The sequence below is a fragment of the Trichoderma aggressivum genome, assembly GCF_033847375.1.
Source record: "Trichoderma aggressivum f. europaeum strain CBS 100526 chromosome Unknown scaffold_003, whole genome shotgun sequence".
NCBI lineage: Eukaryota > Fungi > Ascomycota > Sordariomycetes > Hypocreales > Hypocreaceae > Trichoderma > Trichoderma aggressivum.
The window spans coordinates 336,855-354,399 of record NW_026946369.1 but is presented as its reverse complement, the minus strand read 5'-3'; the positions used below and the strand labels follow the sequence as shown (position 1 = coordinate 354,399).

Genomic DNA, 17,545 nt, shown 5'->3' with positions numbered 1-17,545 from the left:
GTTTGGCACATGGGAACGAGACTTTGCCGCTACGGCCTCATGCAGTTTAGAGAGGGGGCCCCAAAAGGTCGGGGGGAGAGGCGGCTTGCCTTGACTTCTTTGGTTTATCATGGATGGGTGTAAACACAAAAGAATTGCCACCGCCCCTGATTACTATTGCTTTCTAATAACTATGTTGTTCCGGCTGACGGACATCATGATCACGACTTTACACAAGGAAACTAGGCAGCGGATGTGGCGACTTCACACAAAGACAAAGACTAGCCCGATAATTGTGCGCGTCACACTGAGTCCTCAAAACGGCATCTCATCTGCAGACCAACATGCTCCAATTATGCTAGCTTGCCCATCTACTCTTCCAAGGGGCACTCGGTTTCTAGAAGAGCAGAAAAAGAAAGAAATCCAAACGCTCTAGGTATATACACATACTATTATCTTCATGGCCCATCCATGGTTGCACATGGACTGCCGGGGGAGGGGGAATACGAAGGGGGAAATAGTCTTTAAGCTCTCTCCGCCAATGCTTGCAAGAAAAAGTACATCCATCGCTAAATTCGACCCTGCTCTTTATATCAGGTCACGCTCCCGCCCATCCTTTTTTCTTCTCTCTTGGGTATTTCATATACGTCTCCTCGGAGCGACGGGCCGTTTGCTCTACCGGTGGATAAACCTGACCAATGGCTCTTTTTCCCATCCCGTGGCTTCCTGCTCCGCCTTTTCGTCCTTGTTAAAGGCATATCCACGATGCCAACAGTCCACTCCAAACTCCGGTCCGCTACAAAGCATGGTTGCATACCGCTTTGCTAGATCGCAGCACCTAGACAGTGAGTGTGTGTTTGGAAGCTGCGGCGCGACCAACTGCTCATGCGCATCGCTATCGGCTGATGGGAATTGTCATGTACGTATCCGCGTTAATCACTATCTCGCTCACTTCATTCGTGATATCCTCGAAGAACCTTTGATAGGGGCCGGAAGGCATTGGGCAAGACGATCCCGATCTAGGTATGTAACCGTTAGCAACAGCTCAGATCCTGCACCGCAGTGTTTTCGGTATACAAAAAGCCCTCTGCTTGGCTTACCTTCTTCGTTTTCAAACATGATGGAGATATCGTCGTGCTCGCCCGGCAGATCCGGGAGATCTAGGCACACAAAGGCCATGTCATCGTAGTCCCCGTCTTTGTCGGCCGGCAGCCGCGGGAGCGGAAACTTGGCATCGACAAACCGAATGCCTGACTTGCTGCCTCGGTGGAAAGCCTCGTAAAGATCAGTGCCCTTGAGTACGAAATTCATGCAGTGCCCGTGGCTGAACTCTTCGAAGAATGCCAGTAGCTGCAGCTGCTTATCTTCTTGCTTGATGACCTGAATTCTGGTGTATCCCGCCTCCCACTTCTTGTGAATGGGGACAACCATGCGGCGCCGCGCAATGGCAAACGTGACTGCCAGAGCATCGAAAATGACTTCGAAGCCAAAGACTGCGTATTGGAAAGCATGGAGGTCCTTGAGGCTATTGAACTCGATTGACCGTATCGTCTGGTTCATTTTGATGAGCTGCAGCGAGTCCCACATATTTCGCGGCACGTCCTTGCCCACTTGCGATTCGGCGATTGCAATCGTCATGTCCTGCTGTGGTTGGCGAAGGAACTTGAGCACTTTGGCGTTCTGGACCTCCAGGCGCATCCGCAGCTCCCCAGGCTCGACGTTGATTCTGTCGGTGATGGTGCCGTACTGATGCTCCAGGACAATCCTCAGCCTGTCTGCAAGGACCGTAGGAGCCGCATCTCCCTCGGAGCTGTACTCGTCATTCACGACTCTGCCGGCCTTCCATTGCAGCCGGCTAAAGGGCGCCATGCCAAGTGGTTCGCGAAGGCTCTGGGCAATGGTAACGCCGGTAATTTGCACATCGGTGAAGACTTTCTCGCCTGGCTCTATGGACGTGCCAGTGAGCAGCGAGTGGAAGCGGCTGCGTTCTTTTTCGTCGCTAAACACCATTACCATGCGGCCTTTTTGTCGACCATTTTCGAACTTGACTGAAAAGGCAGGCAAGTCTCCCTCAGCCCTGAAGAATCCAAACTGCACTGGCAGCGGTGGAGGATACGTGTGGGACACTCCACATGCTGTCCTCGTCTTTGGCCCTGTCACAACTGCTATGCGGAGCCCGGTGTGCCAGCAACGTTGGCCCTGTGGTCCATTCTCCTTGCGGAGCTTTTCGAAGAGGGCTAGGTCACAAGAAGGTATCTGATCCTTGGGGAATGCGCGGGAGTTGGGGTCCGCATCCAGGTACTGAAAGGATTTGAGTGTGTTCCGGAATACCACCTGCTCGTCGGGCCGCGGTTGGAGCGTTTGCTGGAGCTTCGAGGCGTAGTCGTACATGTTGTAAAGCATCCTGTAGTCGCTCTGGTTCAGCTGCACCGACAGCTTGAAGCCACGAGGCAGGCGCAGGTCAAAGGAAGAGGTCTCGGCCCTCCAACGAATGTCTTCCCAGCAAGGCCCGCCTGCGCTTGTTCGATCCTGGATTGGCAATTGGATGTTGCCGTCCTGGCTAGAAATCACAAAGATGAGCCCGTTCTGCTTGGTAGGTCGAACCAGAGACAACATGCAGACGAAGCGCAGCTGCTTGTTCTCTCTTCCTTGCTCCATGAGGTACACCTCCGTGGGCAATCTGCCATAGCAAAACGTGTCTGCCGTATCGCCCACGGGGAAAGCGTCCAGAAGCTCGAGGTAGGTCATGGGGTGCTGCATTGCCGTCAAGCCACCACCCCAATTGCCCGTTAGCAAAGCGACCATATCCTGGCTCAGCGGAGGATATTCCACCCAAATAGACTTGTCAATAGTTTGCGGCAACACGGTATCTTCTGGTGGCAGGATTTGGTTTCGCTTCATCGAGATTGCAAGCTTCGTCAGAGCCGTTACCAGATTTTGAGCTACATCCGCAACTTCGGCGTCTGGCGCCAGGCCTTGAGCTTCAACGAGGTCAGGGAGGACTTCCTGGCAGAGCCAATACGATTTGGCCAGGTTGGAGTGCGCCTGCTGTCGGTCTAGGTCGAGCTGCATCTGTGACTGGGGAGTAGTAGGGCGGTCGCGAATAGCTGCCTCCAAGCCCATTCTACCTTTCAAAAACCACCAAAGACTTCCCCGTGCAAGCTGTGACTGGGAACAAGATGATAGCGGTTTCACCTGCTCAGCATGTAGACGAAATAGCGCAAAGAGATGCCTACTTCTGGCGATAAAGGTCTTGAGAGCTTCGCTGCCGGCTACCGCGTCTGTGACACGAACCGAGAGCGCTCTCGAGGCCATGGAGGGTGGAGCGCGGGGCGGGGGGTCATTCTGAGAGCTGCCGCTTGGGCGCCGCGGAATCTCACGTATCGACTTTGATGCAGTTGGATTGCTCGGCGACGGGAACGTGCTGGAGTTTGTAGACATGGAGGTAACAGGGCTGTAATCTGTGGTTGGCCTGGCCTGGGCTTCGGGAGACGTAGGTTCTGGGGAATCGTTAAGCTCGCGGGATGAGGGCAGCTTCCTCTCACCCCAATCATGCTCAGATGCTGCACTGGCGGTGCGGGCAGCCTTGGCAAAGGCCCTTCCCTCAGCCAGCGCCATCTGGGCCTGATGAATCTCGATGAAGGACTTTCTATTCTCATCAGTGTTGCTTGAGACCCCCAAGAGGCCTGGAGATTGGTTTCGACCAGGGTTCTGCGGCTCCAGAAACGACGAATTGGTTCTCGTCTTTGGCAACGGCCTGGGCTCGGGCTCAGGGCTGTAGATGGACGAGTAGCCCGTCTGGGTTCGGGATATAGGCTTGGGAACGAAGTCATCTTGCGAGGACGACAGGTCATTGTTGGAGTAAGAGGGCCTGCTCGAAGGTGGGTTTGGCCGGCTCTGAGGCGGTGTCGGCGGGGGAGGTTGCTGGCGGTCCTTCTTCCTCCTCGATATCTCCATCGTTGGCGTCTCGGACTCGTCACCGCCTTCGCCCATGATCTCGGGGTAGGATTCCGTGAACCTCACCGAGAGGCCCTTGCGACTCGGTCGTGGGCTTCGCTTTGGAGATCGGACGTCATTGCTGGCGCCCGGAGCTATAGCGCGGTTCTGCTGGGCCTGCTGGTTGACAGCCAGCGCTTGGGGAAAGCGGGAGATGCTGGTGTCCAGCTTGGGCAGCGAGAGCGAGATCTGGGGAGGAATCGGGGGCGGCGGGTGGGAGACGTTGAGCGTGTCGGCAGAGCTGTGCAGGAAGGCATCTACAGATGCAGCGTTGGCCGTGTCCTCAGCCTTGCGGTCCTTGCCAAACAGCTTGCCCATGAGGCGGCCTCGCTTCTTCTTGGAGTCGCCATCATCGGGCATGTAAGACTGGGCGCTCTCCATTGCTGGGGGGTCGGCGATGCTGCTGCTCTGCTGGAGATGCTCAGTCTTTGTTTTTCTCAGACTCTCTCTCTCTCTCTCTAACTGTCTCCTGGATTTCGGGGCGCACTGGTCTGGGACTCCCGTACGTGGTTGGTTCCCCCGTCACCGGCTCTGGAAAAACACTGGCAGCGAGGAGTCTGACTCCCCGTGCGCGACCAGGTGCTTGTGGCTAATGGAAATGGAGCTCAATGCTAAACGGACGACGAAGCTGCAAACCGAATGTTTTTTGTGGCCGCCAGCATATGCAGAAAAGGTGCAGGCTGGCCCTCTTTGGCATGGGGCGGCGGGAAGGTGGTGTAGATTGGATTGCTGCCAGCTCGCCTTTTGGGACAGACACACTCTGGTACAAGTAGTACCGGGTCGGGTAGTACCTCGTCCGCCTTTACATATGCCAGTACCGTTTAGTACTCGCGGTCGAGGCAGGTACACAGAGATTATTGGGATTTACTGGCTATGTCGTCACGAGGGAATCCAATTGGACTTGATCGGCGCGTCCAGGGAATGACAAGGAAGTTTCAGAGCATTGAAGACGGCTAGACCACAGCTCGCAACCCACAACCCTTTGACGATGGAGACCCTTATCACAGACAAAGACCCAGGGGTGCAGGTACCAATGTCTGGTACTTGGAGAGTACATGTACATGCCCGTACGTTGCAAGCGAGAGAGCGCCTGCAGGAGCCCTATTCTTGCAGCCGGCTGTTGATACGAATGAGCTTAAACGGCGATGTGCTCGTATTCCCGGCTCTGGCTTTCAGCGCCCATTGTTTACGAGCACCTTAGTAGGTACACTGCCTCGTCCTTTGACTTGCTGTTGCTTTCATCGTTTTCCCCTCATCCCTCATGCAAGCGCCACACCATCGAACCCACCCCGATGGACTCACTTTGTGCTACCTAGCCGCAATCTGTAGAAGCAATTGGGCCCTTTTTCTGCTCACAGCGACCCCAGTGACCTCTCCCCCACCAACCAAGCCCCTGAGGTCTCGGGGGCTAGAGTGGATCAGGCCCATGACTGCGCGCCTAATTCGCTCTGGGAGGTCGCTAGCCGGTACCTTAGGTTTTCTTTCAGGTGATGTACGAGTACTCGCGCAGAGGCTGTGAACCTCTCTCTGGTCAAAGGCAAACAACCGATAAATAGCTCTCGTACATATAGTACCTCGCAAGGTAGCACTCATGTGGTACTGCTACCAAACTCCTTTGTTTGTGCACCAACGTTACGGAACTGGCCCTTCGATAGTACTCGTTTGTTTTTACGTGCCGCTTCTGACGTTGGACCTCCTCCCCTATCCCCTGCGCGCCAGAACCGCATGTTGGGGCCGGGATGCCTCGATAGGGAACGGATCCCTGAAACTAACGCCAGGACCACCAGAACCTCAAACCGAATATTGGAGGACGGCGCATGCTAACTGCTGCTTAGCACGTCGTGCTTGATATCGTCAAAATGTTTATTTCCCTCGATAGGGACTGTTCCCTGGCTCTCTTTCTCTCTCTCTCTCTCCTTGGAATAAACAAATTTAGCATGAACACAAAGGAGACTACCCAGGAATGGAGCTGAAATATTCGCTGTAAATTACCTGGTTCCAATGTTTCGAAATCCTAAAACAGACCCATGATTGATCGGATAAAAGATTTGTCGGCATTTGGCTCAAAGCGCCCGTAAAGTTTTTTTGATACGATCTACGAATATTACAGCCCTTTTCATCCAAAGTGTGCCGCCACTGCGACGAATCAAGATCTGCTGTCGTCAAACACGAGGTAATCATGCATTTCATGGTCGAAAATCTATGTGCGCTCGAGATCGACCTCGTAAACGTGGGTTGACACCTGGGACTAGCACACCCTCCCGGCACATTGCGACAAAAATAGACGCAGCCTCGCATCACGAACAGACGGCCAAACTAATCGAACGAATACCGAATCACCGTCGGGGAATATGCTCGAAATAGTCTCAATTCTTCTGTTCTAGACCCAGCCGCTCAGTCTACTCCACCAAAATGAAATCGCCTTGACTAATGCTGGAACCAAAATGCCAGCTACCACTGCTATTCTTGACCTGCCTTTCTATCAACCCACCTGACGGGAGGCAATGTTGAGTTGCTGTACCACTCGTGTACCTTGACTGTATCAAATCTTGTCTCGCTCCCGAGTCTTGGATGCTACCTCATTCAACCTGCAGCAATCTACCTGCAGCCCCCCGCCAAAATGAAGTTTGCCGTTAATCTTGTCACGCGACCTTAATTTCTCCTAATATTGCAGGCCTTATCAACGGCAATTTAGCCAATATTCATCTACCCATGGCCTGTGTCACAGCCCCGTCCATCTACTTTTAAGATTATGTGCATTCCCGTCGTTGCTGCATGGTGATTTGCGCATTCCAGGAGCGCGCATTCGTAACTTGGCGGCTCAATATTGACTCCCGTCCCCGTTTAAACAAAGACATTCAGGTGGCTGAAACTGAAAGGGCAAATCAGTCAGAGGCGGAACAGGTTTCAAAGCTCGGCTCCGAGTTCGGATCCACATCGGAGCGGTCTCCATTTTTAACTATGGGATATTCCGTTATCGATAAGCGATATGACCGATAAGCGCTAGCTGAATCATTTGTTATGGCATCCCACCTGGGGGTCAGGATTTTGGATTTTGTCATCAAGCAAGAAACTTGCACCGTTGCGCCTTGCGCCAAAGTGGCATGCTGAGGTTGCTGAACAGAATCATGGCTTCAGAGGTCAAAATGGTCCCGATTCCTCGCCGTGGCGTGGACTACCGCGGCAAGGTGGTTCTTGCGCCAATGGTGCGCTCTGGAGAACTTCCCTCTCGGCTGCTCGCGCTCAAGTACGGCGCTGATGTCGTGTGGGGTGAGTAAAAGAGGCAACCTGCTTGCTTCTTGAGGTATCAAGTTATTTTCTGACATGATTTCTCCAGGCCCGGAAACAGTTGATCGAGCAATGATTGGAACGACGAGACGATACAACGAAGCCACCCAGACACTCGAGTGGTTCCGAGTGGCCTCTCACGGCCAGAAAGAACCGCCGCCGGATGCAAAGGAGAATATCATATACGCAATTCACCCTGAGAAGGAAAAGGGCAAGCTCATCTTTCAGATTGGAACCTCGGACCCGGATCGCGCATTGGAAGCTTCAAGACTGGTCGCAGCAGACGTTGCCGGCATAGACGTCAATGCTGGATGCCCGAAACCCTTCAGCACAAGTGGAGGCATGGGCGCTGCCCTCCTGCGAACTCCGGACAAGCTGTGCGCGATCCTGGAGAAACTGGTCCAGAACATCACTCCTGAATTCGAAATTGGCATCAGTGTCAAGATTCGCATTCTCGAGACGCCTGCCGAGACCGAAGCCCTTGTCAGGAGACTTGTCGCCACAGGTATTACAGGACTCACGGTTCATTGCAGAACAACGCCAATGCGACCTCGCGAGCGTGCCATCCGTGGCCAGCTGCGCATGGTTGCCGAGATTTGCCACGAGGCTGGCGTGGCCTGCTTGATGAATGGTGATGTGGAGTCCAAGGATGAAGGATTAAAATTGGCAAAGGAATTCGGCGCAGATGGTGCCATGATTGCCACATCCGCTGAGAAGAATCCCAGCTGCTTCAGGACCGAAGCTGAAGGAGGCCTTGCTCCCTGGGAAGAAGTTGTCAAGGAGTACGTCAAGGCATCCATGGATGTCGAGAACCGATTCGGCAACACGAAATATCTCCTGGCCCAGATGGTCCCTGGGAAAGCCGGGCTTCACCAGCCTTTGACCCAGAGCAAGAGCTACTCAGATGTCTGCCGGATGCTGGGCCATGAGGAGTTCATGGAGCAGGCCCGAGAAGCGGACGTGAGGCGGGGACTCGACAAGCCACCAGTGAAGCAGTCGAAAAAGGGCAAATCCAATGCCGCTGCCCTAGCCGCCGGTGGGCAGACGGGACAAGCCAGAGTCAAGACACAGCAGAAAAAGGCCCTGTCGGAGCGGGGAGCCATCGCGCAGCCGGAGCCTGAACCATTGCCGATTGCTTCTGTTGGATGAAGGGGGAGGACATTTTTTAATAGACAAAAGGAGGGAGACACAAAAGGATGCATCACGGGCGGAGTTTGGGAGGGAGGCGGCTCTTGAAATTAACGCAGCATTGAGGGATGCCCTGCGCGTGGTGACTATACCACCCATGATAAACACGAACTTACATAGTTGAGCCATTTGAGAATATGAACCAGATCTGAATACTTCTGAAATGTGTGTCTGTTTTACTATCTCTCATGTATTTTATGCAGCCCACGGCCCCTCTTTTGTATTTTCTGCCTCGTCTCGACCCATTTTTTGAAGCTCTCATATGAACAAAATGAGATGTAGAACAGGTTACCGAAAAAAAATCTCTATGTGATGGTACAGTCGCTTTTTTAAAATTAACACGTGTGTTCCCCTCCGGTTTTACTTTCCCTGCGCAACCCAGTTCTCAACCGCCTCACGGACGTTGGTGACCTTGTCGTCGACGTATTGTACACCCACTTCCCTGTGGACCTTTGCAAAGTGAATTCCCCTCTGGATGCCCTCGCGCAGCTTGATGTGAGACTCGGCCACGGCGGGGAACTTTTGCTCGTACTTCCACGCAAGGTCGGACACGTTGCGCATGGTGATGGGAAGCACCGTCCAGCTGGCACCGACGCCGAGGGCGAAGGGGAGGGTGGCGCGCAGCACGACGCTTCGGTTCCTGGTGAGGATGCTGCCGGCCATGGCAGCGACCAGGACGTAGATTCCGCCGGGCATGAGCTTCTCGCCGCTCTCTCGCGGGGGCGCCAGGGAGGCGATTGTGCGGGTGAAGGACTGCTCCAGGTCAAAGGCCGAATCCATGGTCTGGTTGACCTTGTTCTCGGCGGCCACGGCAACGTCGTAGAGGAACAAGCGCGCGCGTCCAATCTGGACGGCCAGTCGGTCGGTGGGCGTAGGGACTCGGGACGCGGGCTCTTCGTCGGCATTGTCGTTGATGGGCTGGCTGGGGAGGATGGCCGGTGGTGAGGGCGCTACGGGCAGCGGAGAGTGGAACTCGACCTCATCGTAGATTGGCTTTCTCTGTTGTTGTTTTGCATTGCATATTAGAGGTCGTCGTTCTTCTTTTACACAAATAGGAGACACGAGGTCATGGGCACACCTTGGGAGCCTCAGCAAAGACCACCGCCGGCGAAAAAGCGATTCCGCCCAGGGCGGCTGCGGCCAGCGGCGCAAAGGAGCGCTGAATTCACGACTCAATTAGCTGACGCGTACCGCCGAACGGAACGTTGGAATGCATTGCCTTACCCGCTGCAGGAGCACTCTCGCGGCCATGATGCAGGGCGAATTGGTTGGTCAAAAACGACTTCGATGATGTATTTTTGAAAAGGCTCATGCGATCTTGCCAGGATCCCGCACTATTCCGACGGGCGGCGCCAGAGAAATTCCGGCCCCGGCGGCTAGCAATACTGGGGATATTGCCGCATTGGGGAGGTTTTGCTGCATGATCCAATGGGAAACTGAACACAACTCTGGTCTTCCTTTGGTCTGTTCTTTTTCCTTTCTTTTTTTAATGCTGTATTTTGTGGTAGCTTATATAGTATTAGTCCGTGATTCAGGGTTTGTTTAGTTTCCCTATTCCGTATTACGATGATGAATGTTATGCACGCTGATACGAAAGGATCAGGCCAATAAAAAAGAGGTAAACAGCATGTCCCTGGTAGGTTGACATGTATGAAAACAATTGTATTCTTGTATACACGCAGATGTCCAGTTTCGGCTTCTAGCTGTGCAAGTCATATATAGTCATAAATTGTCAACTATGAAACAATAATGGACAGTTAAGATGAATTGGTTTGGATAGTTCTATACCACATGGGTTTTAGCATTTCTTTCACCAATAGTCTACTGGTTTATTATAGCCTATGAGGTCCATTCTCATCTAGGACATTGATATTGCTCGCCAATTTCCACGAAATATATCACAAGATTATCGAAAGAAACCCAATCTGTAGGGTGGACATAGTGGTGAAAGTATGCCTGACCTACGTAATGGCTTGTGTCAGTCTCCAGATGAAGAACACGCACGGCCAAAGCCATCTAGCCAACTCAGTAGCAATGACCCTCTTTGCTTACGGGAATCTTGATAATCCCAATCATATTGCGTATGTCGCAGAGAGCGGTAAACCTGGGCAACAATTAGGCACGAGATCAGCGATCACTTCCGTGTGTGTAAGTGAAGTGCCTCTTTCCCGGAAACAATGAGGGGTCTTGGCCTGCAACAAATGGACCCCCAGCCAGTCCACTCGGAATGGAAAATATTGTTGTTAATATGTTGGGATATATATCTATTTTACAATGCTTATCAACTATATCTGAGCCCCTTTCCTCAACGAATATAACTCATCTTGAGCCAATTCGAGCTTGGCGGTTGCCCATATCGGCTTTCGGGATCGCGTCGGTACATCTTTAAGGTACCACATGTCGCAACTCCGAACTTCGGTTCCCACCTTGATTTTTTCTGCCTCGTTACAACACACTCGACTGCAATTAGGACTTGCTTGGCTCGGATTCTGCGCATGATACTATGAGGACGAATAGTTCTACGTATGCCCCCAATCTCCGTCTTCATTCCCAACGCTAGCAATGCTCAACTCCGGGGGTTCCCGCCTCCGGGTCTGCACCCGATGCTGTCGTCGCGTGATCAAGCCTAAGCCGCATATTCGATGGGAGTCGAGCGCTTCCGCTGCTGCTGCTGCTGCTTCCGCTTCTGCGACGCCGGTGGCCGATGCTTCGAAGCTGCCGGTCGATCACTTTACAAGCTCTCAGCATGACGATGCGCTTCTCCGCGAGCTATTCGACGCCCCATCCGGCCGAACGTTTGCCAACTTCAGCCTGAAGAAGAGCCAAGGACTGTTCAAGAATCGCTACCTGACCAGTCCAGATGGATTCCTCGTCTTTGCACAGAAGAACCTACAGAGAGCGACTCGCATCGTTCACCGAGTGCTCGCCGCTTCGACAACTCACGAGTACCAATCGCTGGTACGGGACCTCGACCGGCTGAGCGATTTGCTCTGCCGTGTCCTCGACATGTCCGACTTTGTTCGCATGACGCACCCCGATGTGCGCTTTCAGCAGGCCGCAGCAGACGCCTGGTCCATGGTGTACCAGTACATGAACCAGCTGAATACTATGACCGGGCTGAGCGACCAGTTGGGAGAGGCCATGTCCCGTCCCGAGGTCACAGCAACCTGGTCCGAGGAGGAGAAGACAGTGGCAGAGCTGCTCAAGCTCGACTTCATGAAGTCTGCCGTCAACCTGCCCAAGGCGGCTCGCGACAGGTTCGTTGAGCTATCCTCCCGCATCAGCGACGTCGGTTCGGCGTTTGTCCAGGGCATGGAGCCGGAGCGAAAGGATGTGACGCTGCCGTCGCATCGCTTCTACGGCTTATATCCCGGCCTCGCCGCATCCCTCAAGGTCCGGTCCAACATCTCGGTCCCCACCACCGGCTCCGAGGCCGCAGCCGCCCTGCAGAGCGTGTATGACGAGGAGACTCGCAAGGAAATCTATCTCGCCCAACGGAGAGCATCCGGCCGGACTATCAAGCTTCTGGAGACGATGCTCAAGCTACGGGCAGAGTTGGCGAATCTCGCCGGCTTCCAGAGCCACGGACACATGGCGCTTAAGGACCGCATGATGGCCAAGTCGCCCGCTTCAGTGATGCAGTTCCTCCTCGCTCTTAGGGACCACAACGCTCCCATCATTCAGCAGGAATTGAGCGAACTGACGCAGAAGAAGCGGGAGAGGCTAGCCATGCAGGACGCCACTCTCCAAGCGTGGGACAGGGACTTTTACATGGAGAAGATTCGAGCCGAGATGCGGTCGCGGGTCAGGTTTGACGATCACTTGACGGCTTACTTCTCCGTCGGGACCGTCATCCAGGGTCTGTCCCGCCTCTTTGATCGTCTCTATGGCATCCGCCTCGTTCCACGGGAGACGCTCCCGGGCGAAACCTGGCATCCCGATGTCAAGCGCCTCGACGTCGTGTCGGACAATGGCGGCCAAGTGGCCGTTTTATACTGCGATCTCTTCTACCGGCCGCAAAAGTCTCCCAACCCAGCCCACTTCACCGTTCGATGCTCCCGCGAGATCCTCCCCGACGAGATCGACGAGGTTGGTTCAGACCTCAACGGCCCCAACATGCCTGCCTTTGAATCCGCCGAGCAAGCTGCCAACGACGGCATGGAGATGTCGTCTCGCGACGGCACCCTGAAGCAGCTGCCCACCATCGCCCTCGTCTGTGATTTCCCCAAAAACGACAACGCCAAAGAGCCGGCGTTCCTGTCCTTCTACTCGGTCGAGACGCTCTTCCACGAGATGGGCCACGCCATCCACTCCATCCTGGCGCGCACCTCGTTCCAAAACGTCTCGGGCACCCGCTGCGCAACCGACTTCGCCGAGCTCCCCTCCACCCTCATGGAGCACTTCGCCGCCGACCGCACCGTGCTCTCGCTCTTCGCCCGCCACTGGAAGACGGACCAGCCGCTGCCCTACGACCTCGTCGCCGAGCGCATCCGCGTCTCCAAGCGCTTCGAGGGCATCGACACCGAGCACCAGATCCTCCTCGCCATGGTCGACCAGGCCTACCACGCCCCGGACGCCGCCTCCCCGGGCTTCGACTCCACCGCCGCCTTCCACGACATCCACGCCCGCTTCGCCCACGGGCCCCGCGACCCCCCCGAGACTCGCTGGCAGGGCTTCTTCGGCCACCTGCACAGCTACGGCAGCACCTACTACAGCTACCTCTTCGACCGCGTCATCGCCGAGCGGGTCTGGCGTGTCGTCTTCCGCGCCGGCGAGGACGGCGCAGCCATCGGCCGCGATAACGGCGAGCGCCTCAAGGAGAATCTTCTCAAGTGGGGTGGCGGCCGTGACCCTTGGACGTGCCTTGCCGATACGCTCCAGGACGACCGCCTGGCTCCAGGAGACGAAAAGTCCATGGCTCTCGTCGGCAGCTGGGGACTCAGGGACGATTTACTCCACTCTTAACGGAATAATAGGCTTCCATGTTTTTAAATGGTAAATACTATTGAGCCGAATACCCAATGAGCATGGGCATGTACGAATAACGAGGGCTTCTGATTCATCTGGCGTTAAAGGGAAATTGCAAAACATATGTCACTTCAACCCGACACGATATCGGGAACAAATCTCAATTAGAGCTTCCCCCTTTCCTGTAGAAACATCACTATAGAATTGTACGTGCCTTTTGAGGTCAAGATATTTTATTCTTCTTAACAAAAACTATCGAGCCATCCTTCTATCTATGGTCCCGCGTGCAACCCTTGGCCAAAGGGCCTCAATTGCTCCCAGTCCTTGCCCAACCTGAAATCACACCCCATCCGCGCCTCACAAACAACAATGCTATAGACAGTATTCCAGACGATTCAACGTCGTAGGAATGGGGTATATAATACACAAGCAATACAGCGCTAGCAGTTACCAGAAGTCATGAAAATGCCATTTGGTTGAGTGTTTTGTTTTTTTCTTCTTTGGTTTTTTTTTTCATCGCGATCCAGATTCACACGTCATCTAGATCGTCTGCGATAATGCCTGTTGGGATGACGGGATGCCACCCATCATTGTGAGCTTAGAAAGCGACAACGCCGCATGGGGCGAGCTGAATGGTAAGTCTGGGTTGTGGTTTTCCTCGTTCAGCGTGGCAAATGATTCGGGATAGTCTTTGTCACCAGCTTCGGTGCCTATGCCAGAATCTTCGGTGTGCTCTCTCTTGTAACTCAAGCCCCCATCCTTCGTTATAAAGTCCCCGTTGGTGTCTCCGAAATCGAAAACGGACGTTTGCCCGAGGGGGTGAGATGCGGCGTCATCTCTCGTTTGGGCGGCAAGAGTGCTAGGTAACCCTTTCGAAAGGCGACTAACTTGCCGGCTGAGTTCCATTACTTGCGCTTCCAATGCTACTCGAGCAGCACGATCGTTCTCCATTGTTGTTAGGAGTGTATTGTAAGTTTCATGATCCATTAGGAATGATCCAGTAGGGAAGGATTTGGAAAGCGTGGGGAGACTGGATGCAAGCGCCGGTCGCTCAGGGGTAGCAAACATGGGCTGCTTTGTTGCTTGTTGGCTTGCTGATCGTGCATAAATCGGTATCTCGCCGAACGAGAGTCTAGATGTCCCAGAAAACTGAGCAGAGGAATGAGAGGATGGACGAGCCGCCGTTGCGAAGGTAGACGGCCACGCAGGCGCAGGCGGCGCCAATCGTTCCGAGACATCGTCTGGCAACCCAGCACTTGGAGTTACCTGGCGGGCATGCGTCAGAAGGCCTTCCACCAGGCTTAAACGGTTCTCCACTTGGCCAATTCGCGTCTCGAGATTCACGGCATCTGTAATTTTCATGCTCGTGCCGGCAAATTCTGTCATGTAAGGTATGTTGCTAAACGTAAAAGGCTTCACGGGTGACTCGATTTCATCCGGCAACTCTGCTTCATCATCAGTCTTGGACTCATCATCTGATTTGTCGCTAATGAAGGTGGCCCGGTCCTCGGCATCTGGCGCCGTTGATGATATAGGGGATGCGGGTTCTTGGTCGTAGCTTTCTCGCCACCCGCGAGGAATCTCGTCGCTGCGGCGCCGTGTAATGCTAGGGGCTGGAGTAGAAGTAGTTTCGATTAAAGGAATAAATGACAGGCTCCTAGACCGACGTTTAAGACCTGTCGTAATAGCACGGCCAATCTCTTCCGGATCATGGCTATCATCAACCAGCCTACTTCCCCAGTCCTGAGTGCTGGCAGGACGCGGAGTCAGCCCCGTCGGCTTTACCCAGCGAGCACTGGCCGGGTGAGCATCACTGCCAGTTCCGGTGCGCCTTCTTTGGTGGCCACTGAAGTCTTGGTTGACGGGGCTGCGAGCACTTCGGATGGCCATTACATCCTCGGGACCAACAGAATGGGACCGTAAAGCCCGATCATATTCAGAGACGGGAATGGGTTCAGAGACTTTTGTAGGTGGGCTCCGGGCAGGAGAAGTGTTGTTCGCGGGATCCTGTTTGGCTGCGTCAGTAAACTATTATAACGAATCGCTCGCGGCTCCCCAATGAAATATCAAGAGATGCGCACTTACACTGTACTGCTCGTTTTGCCTATCCTCCTCCGAACCCGCCGAGGCCAGTCCCGTCTTAGGTCGGGGTCCCTTCTTACGGCCAAATATTCTGCTAAATGCCGTTCGGAGAACTGACCGAGATCGCTCAGGTGTGAAGGAAATGCGGCGGCGAGAAAATTCCGCCGAGGGTCGTGAGATATCCATAGAGGGTTGGGTGAGGTTGGCGTGCTGAGGCATGTACTCGGAAAAGCTCACGTCGTGTGGTCTAACGGACAGCTCCTTGTCCAAGGGATCTGGTATGGGTATCGGGCTTGAGATTTGGGCCCGAATTATCCTAGAGCTGGTCTGAGAGCGAACTTTGAGGTTGTTAATGTTGTTGATAGCTGCGGCGCTTGACGACCGGGGCATACCCTGGGGAGGTAGAGGTGTTGAAGATGCTCGGTGCATCTTTATTTGCAAAGATGCTGAAAAAAGGGTGTTCGAAGAAGACAGAGTTAAATAACAAAAGAAAAAAAGGAAAATAAATCGATGAGAGTTTTTAAAAATAAGAGAAGGTTGAATGAGTGTCGAGAATTGTTTGGGAGAGAAAGCACGGATGACGATGGTGAGAAGCTTCAACGGCGGCAGGAAACCATGGACCTGGAGAGTTTGCTTTTTACTTCTTTGCCGTCATCCGCATAGGTAGGAGCTCTCGGACCAGGCGATGGAAGCTTCGGATTCTCCGTGTTCTACCAGCGTTAAAATTTGGCGTCGGTGAGGCTAGCTGACCATATCGGTTCAAGCAGAGGCCGTTCCCAGTCCTCGGTTCTTGGATCGTCTACCAGGTTACAGCGGTGCGATGAGAGTAAACTTGGTCCAGGCGTTTGTCGAAGCGTCCTGTGCGGTAGCCGCGGGGCAAAAGGGAAACAGCAGTAGCAAAAGATAAAGGAAATAGTATCACAATTAAAACGAGGGACACGAAATAACGTCAGTGCGATCTGGCCAACGGCGCCATGACCCAGTCGCTATAAGAAATGGAGATGTAAAAGTTGAAGTGCCACAAAGGTGTATGGAGCAGCAATGAGATCGATTGCTCGCGGCCACGGCCGGGGCGAATTCCTTTGTGTAATAGGCCTTGGGAAGACGGAGGATGAAACACGATGGCGCCCTGGCCGTATTTGAACGGAGCCCCCAGATGGCCCCGAGCTGCAGCCAAGCTAGCGAGGGATTGGGATCGAAGCACGCCGAGGCGCATAGCTTGAAACGCCCAGGAAGGGCAGGTCAGAAACGCGCTATCCGTGATCAAAGAGCCACCCAAGATATGAAGCGTATGGAGTACGGAGTACCGGTGTCAGGACGGCCGCTCTGGTTCCCTCTACGGAGGACTGGGGTCTCAATTCCGTACCAGGGCCCGTACAAGTACGCACGCAGATTGAATGTTGAGTACACTTGGTACCAGCAGCAGTAAAACCTGTAATGCAATACGGAACTTGTACGTACTTTACGGAGTACGGAGCACAAGCACAAACGAGAGTCGCGTGCGTGGAAATACGGCCCTTTACCGGATCCAAGGATGCTGCAGCAGCGATACCGTCCGTACAGTAGCCAGGCCCCCCCTCTGCCGTGGTGGATTGGATTGTGCTTCAACGGAACAGCCGAGGGGCGGCACACGAGTGTACTCGTACACATACAAACACAGCAGACGAATCAATGGCCGGCAAGCATTGCCTCTTCACGGCCGAGACCAGCGGTCGTGCATATCGATGACGACTGGCGACTTTGCTCGACCTCGCTCGACTGGCTGGCTTGCCTCCATCTCGTACTGTAACGGCTCGTGCGTGCATTTTGCCCAGCAGGGCTCTCCGCCAAGAGATGCCGGCCACGTTTCTCGCAGGGGAGGGTCCATGGGGCCTCGGGATTGGACCGCACTCCGACAACAAAGAAAGGGGCTCGCGGCGGGTGCAGATTCGGTGCGTTGTCGCAGAGCCTGGGGCGGCAACATGGCGATTCTGGCAAGCAACTGCTCGGTGCCAAAGTCGGCGACTTGACAAGGCCTCCTTGCTTTACAGGTACAAAAACCTCG

At 54.1% G+C, this 17,545-nt stretch overlaps 5 protein-coding genes across 5 annotated transcripts; 2 read left to right on the top strand and 3 right to left on the bottom strand.

The window, feature by feature from the left end:
• Positions 1–654: 654 nt before the first annotated feature.
• Triagg1_1225 (uncharacterized protein) lies at positions 655–4,356 on the bottom strand (the record flags this gene model as incomplete). The annotated part of the gene is made up of 2 exons (XM_062895272.1): positions 655–881; positions 1,080–4,356. 2 exons carry the CDS (start codon positions 4,354–4,356, stop codon positions 655–657), a joined length of 3,504 nt encoding a protein of 1,167 aa, XP_062759564.1.
• Positions 4,357–7,121: 2,765 nt separating this feature from the next.
• Triagg1_1224 (uncharacterized protein) lies at positions 7,122–8,412 on the top strand (the record flags this gene model as incomplete). The annotated part of the gene is made up of 2 exons (XM_062895271.1): positions 7,122–7,245; positions 7,313–8,412. The coding sequence occupies 2 exons, from the start codon at positions 7,122–7,124 to the stop codon at positions 8,410–8,412; spliced, it is 1,224 nt and encodes a 407-aa protein (XP_062759563.1).
• Positions 8,413–8,811: 399 nt separating this feature from the next.
• Triagg1_1223 (uncharacterized protein) lies at positions 8,812–9,702 on the bottom strand (the record flags this gene model as incomplete). Its single annotated transcript, XM_062895270.1, has 3 exons — positions 8,812–9,450; positions 9,530–9,610; positions 9,676–9,702. 3 exons carry the CDS (start codon positions 9,700–9,702, stop codon positions 8,812–8,814), a joined length of 747 nt encoding a protein of 248 aa, XP_062759562.1.
• A 1,311-nt stretch (positions 9,703–11,013) lies between these two features.
• On the top strand, positions 11,014–13,416 carry Triagg1_1222 (uncharacterized protein; the record flags this gene model as incomplete). The annotated part of the gene is made up of 1 exon (XM_062895269.1): positions 11,014–13,416. One exon carries the CDS (start codon positions 11,014–11,016, stop codon positions 13,414–13,416), a length of 2,403 nt encoding a protein of 800 aa, XP_062759561.1.
• Positions 13,417–13,959: 543 nt separating this feature from the next.
• Triagg1_1221 (uncharacterized protein) lies at positions 13,960–15,930 on the bottom strand (the record flags this gene model as incomplete). The annotated part of the gene is made up of 2 exons (XM_062895268.1): positions 13,960–15,426; positions 15,505–15,930. The coding sequence occupies 2 exons, from the start codon at positions 15,928–15,930 to the stop codon at positions 13,960–13,962; spliced, it is 1,893 nt and encodes a 630-aa protein (XP_062759560.1).
• Positions 15,931–17,545: the final 1,615 nt, after the last annotated feature.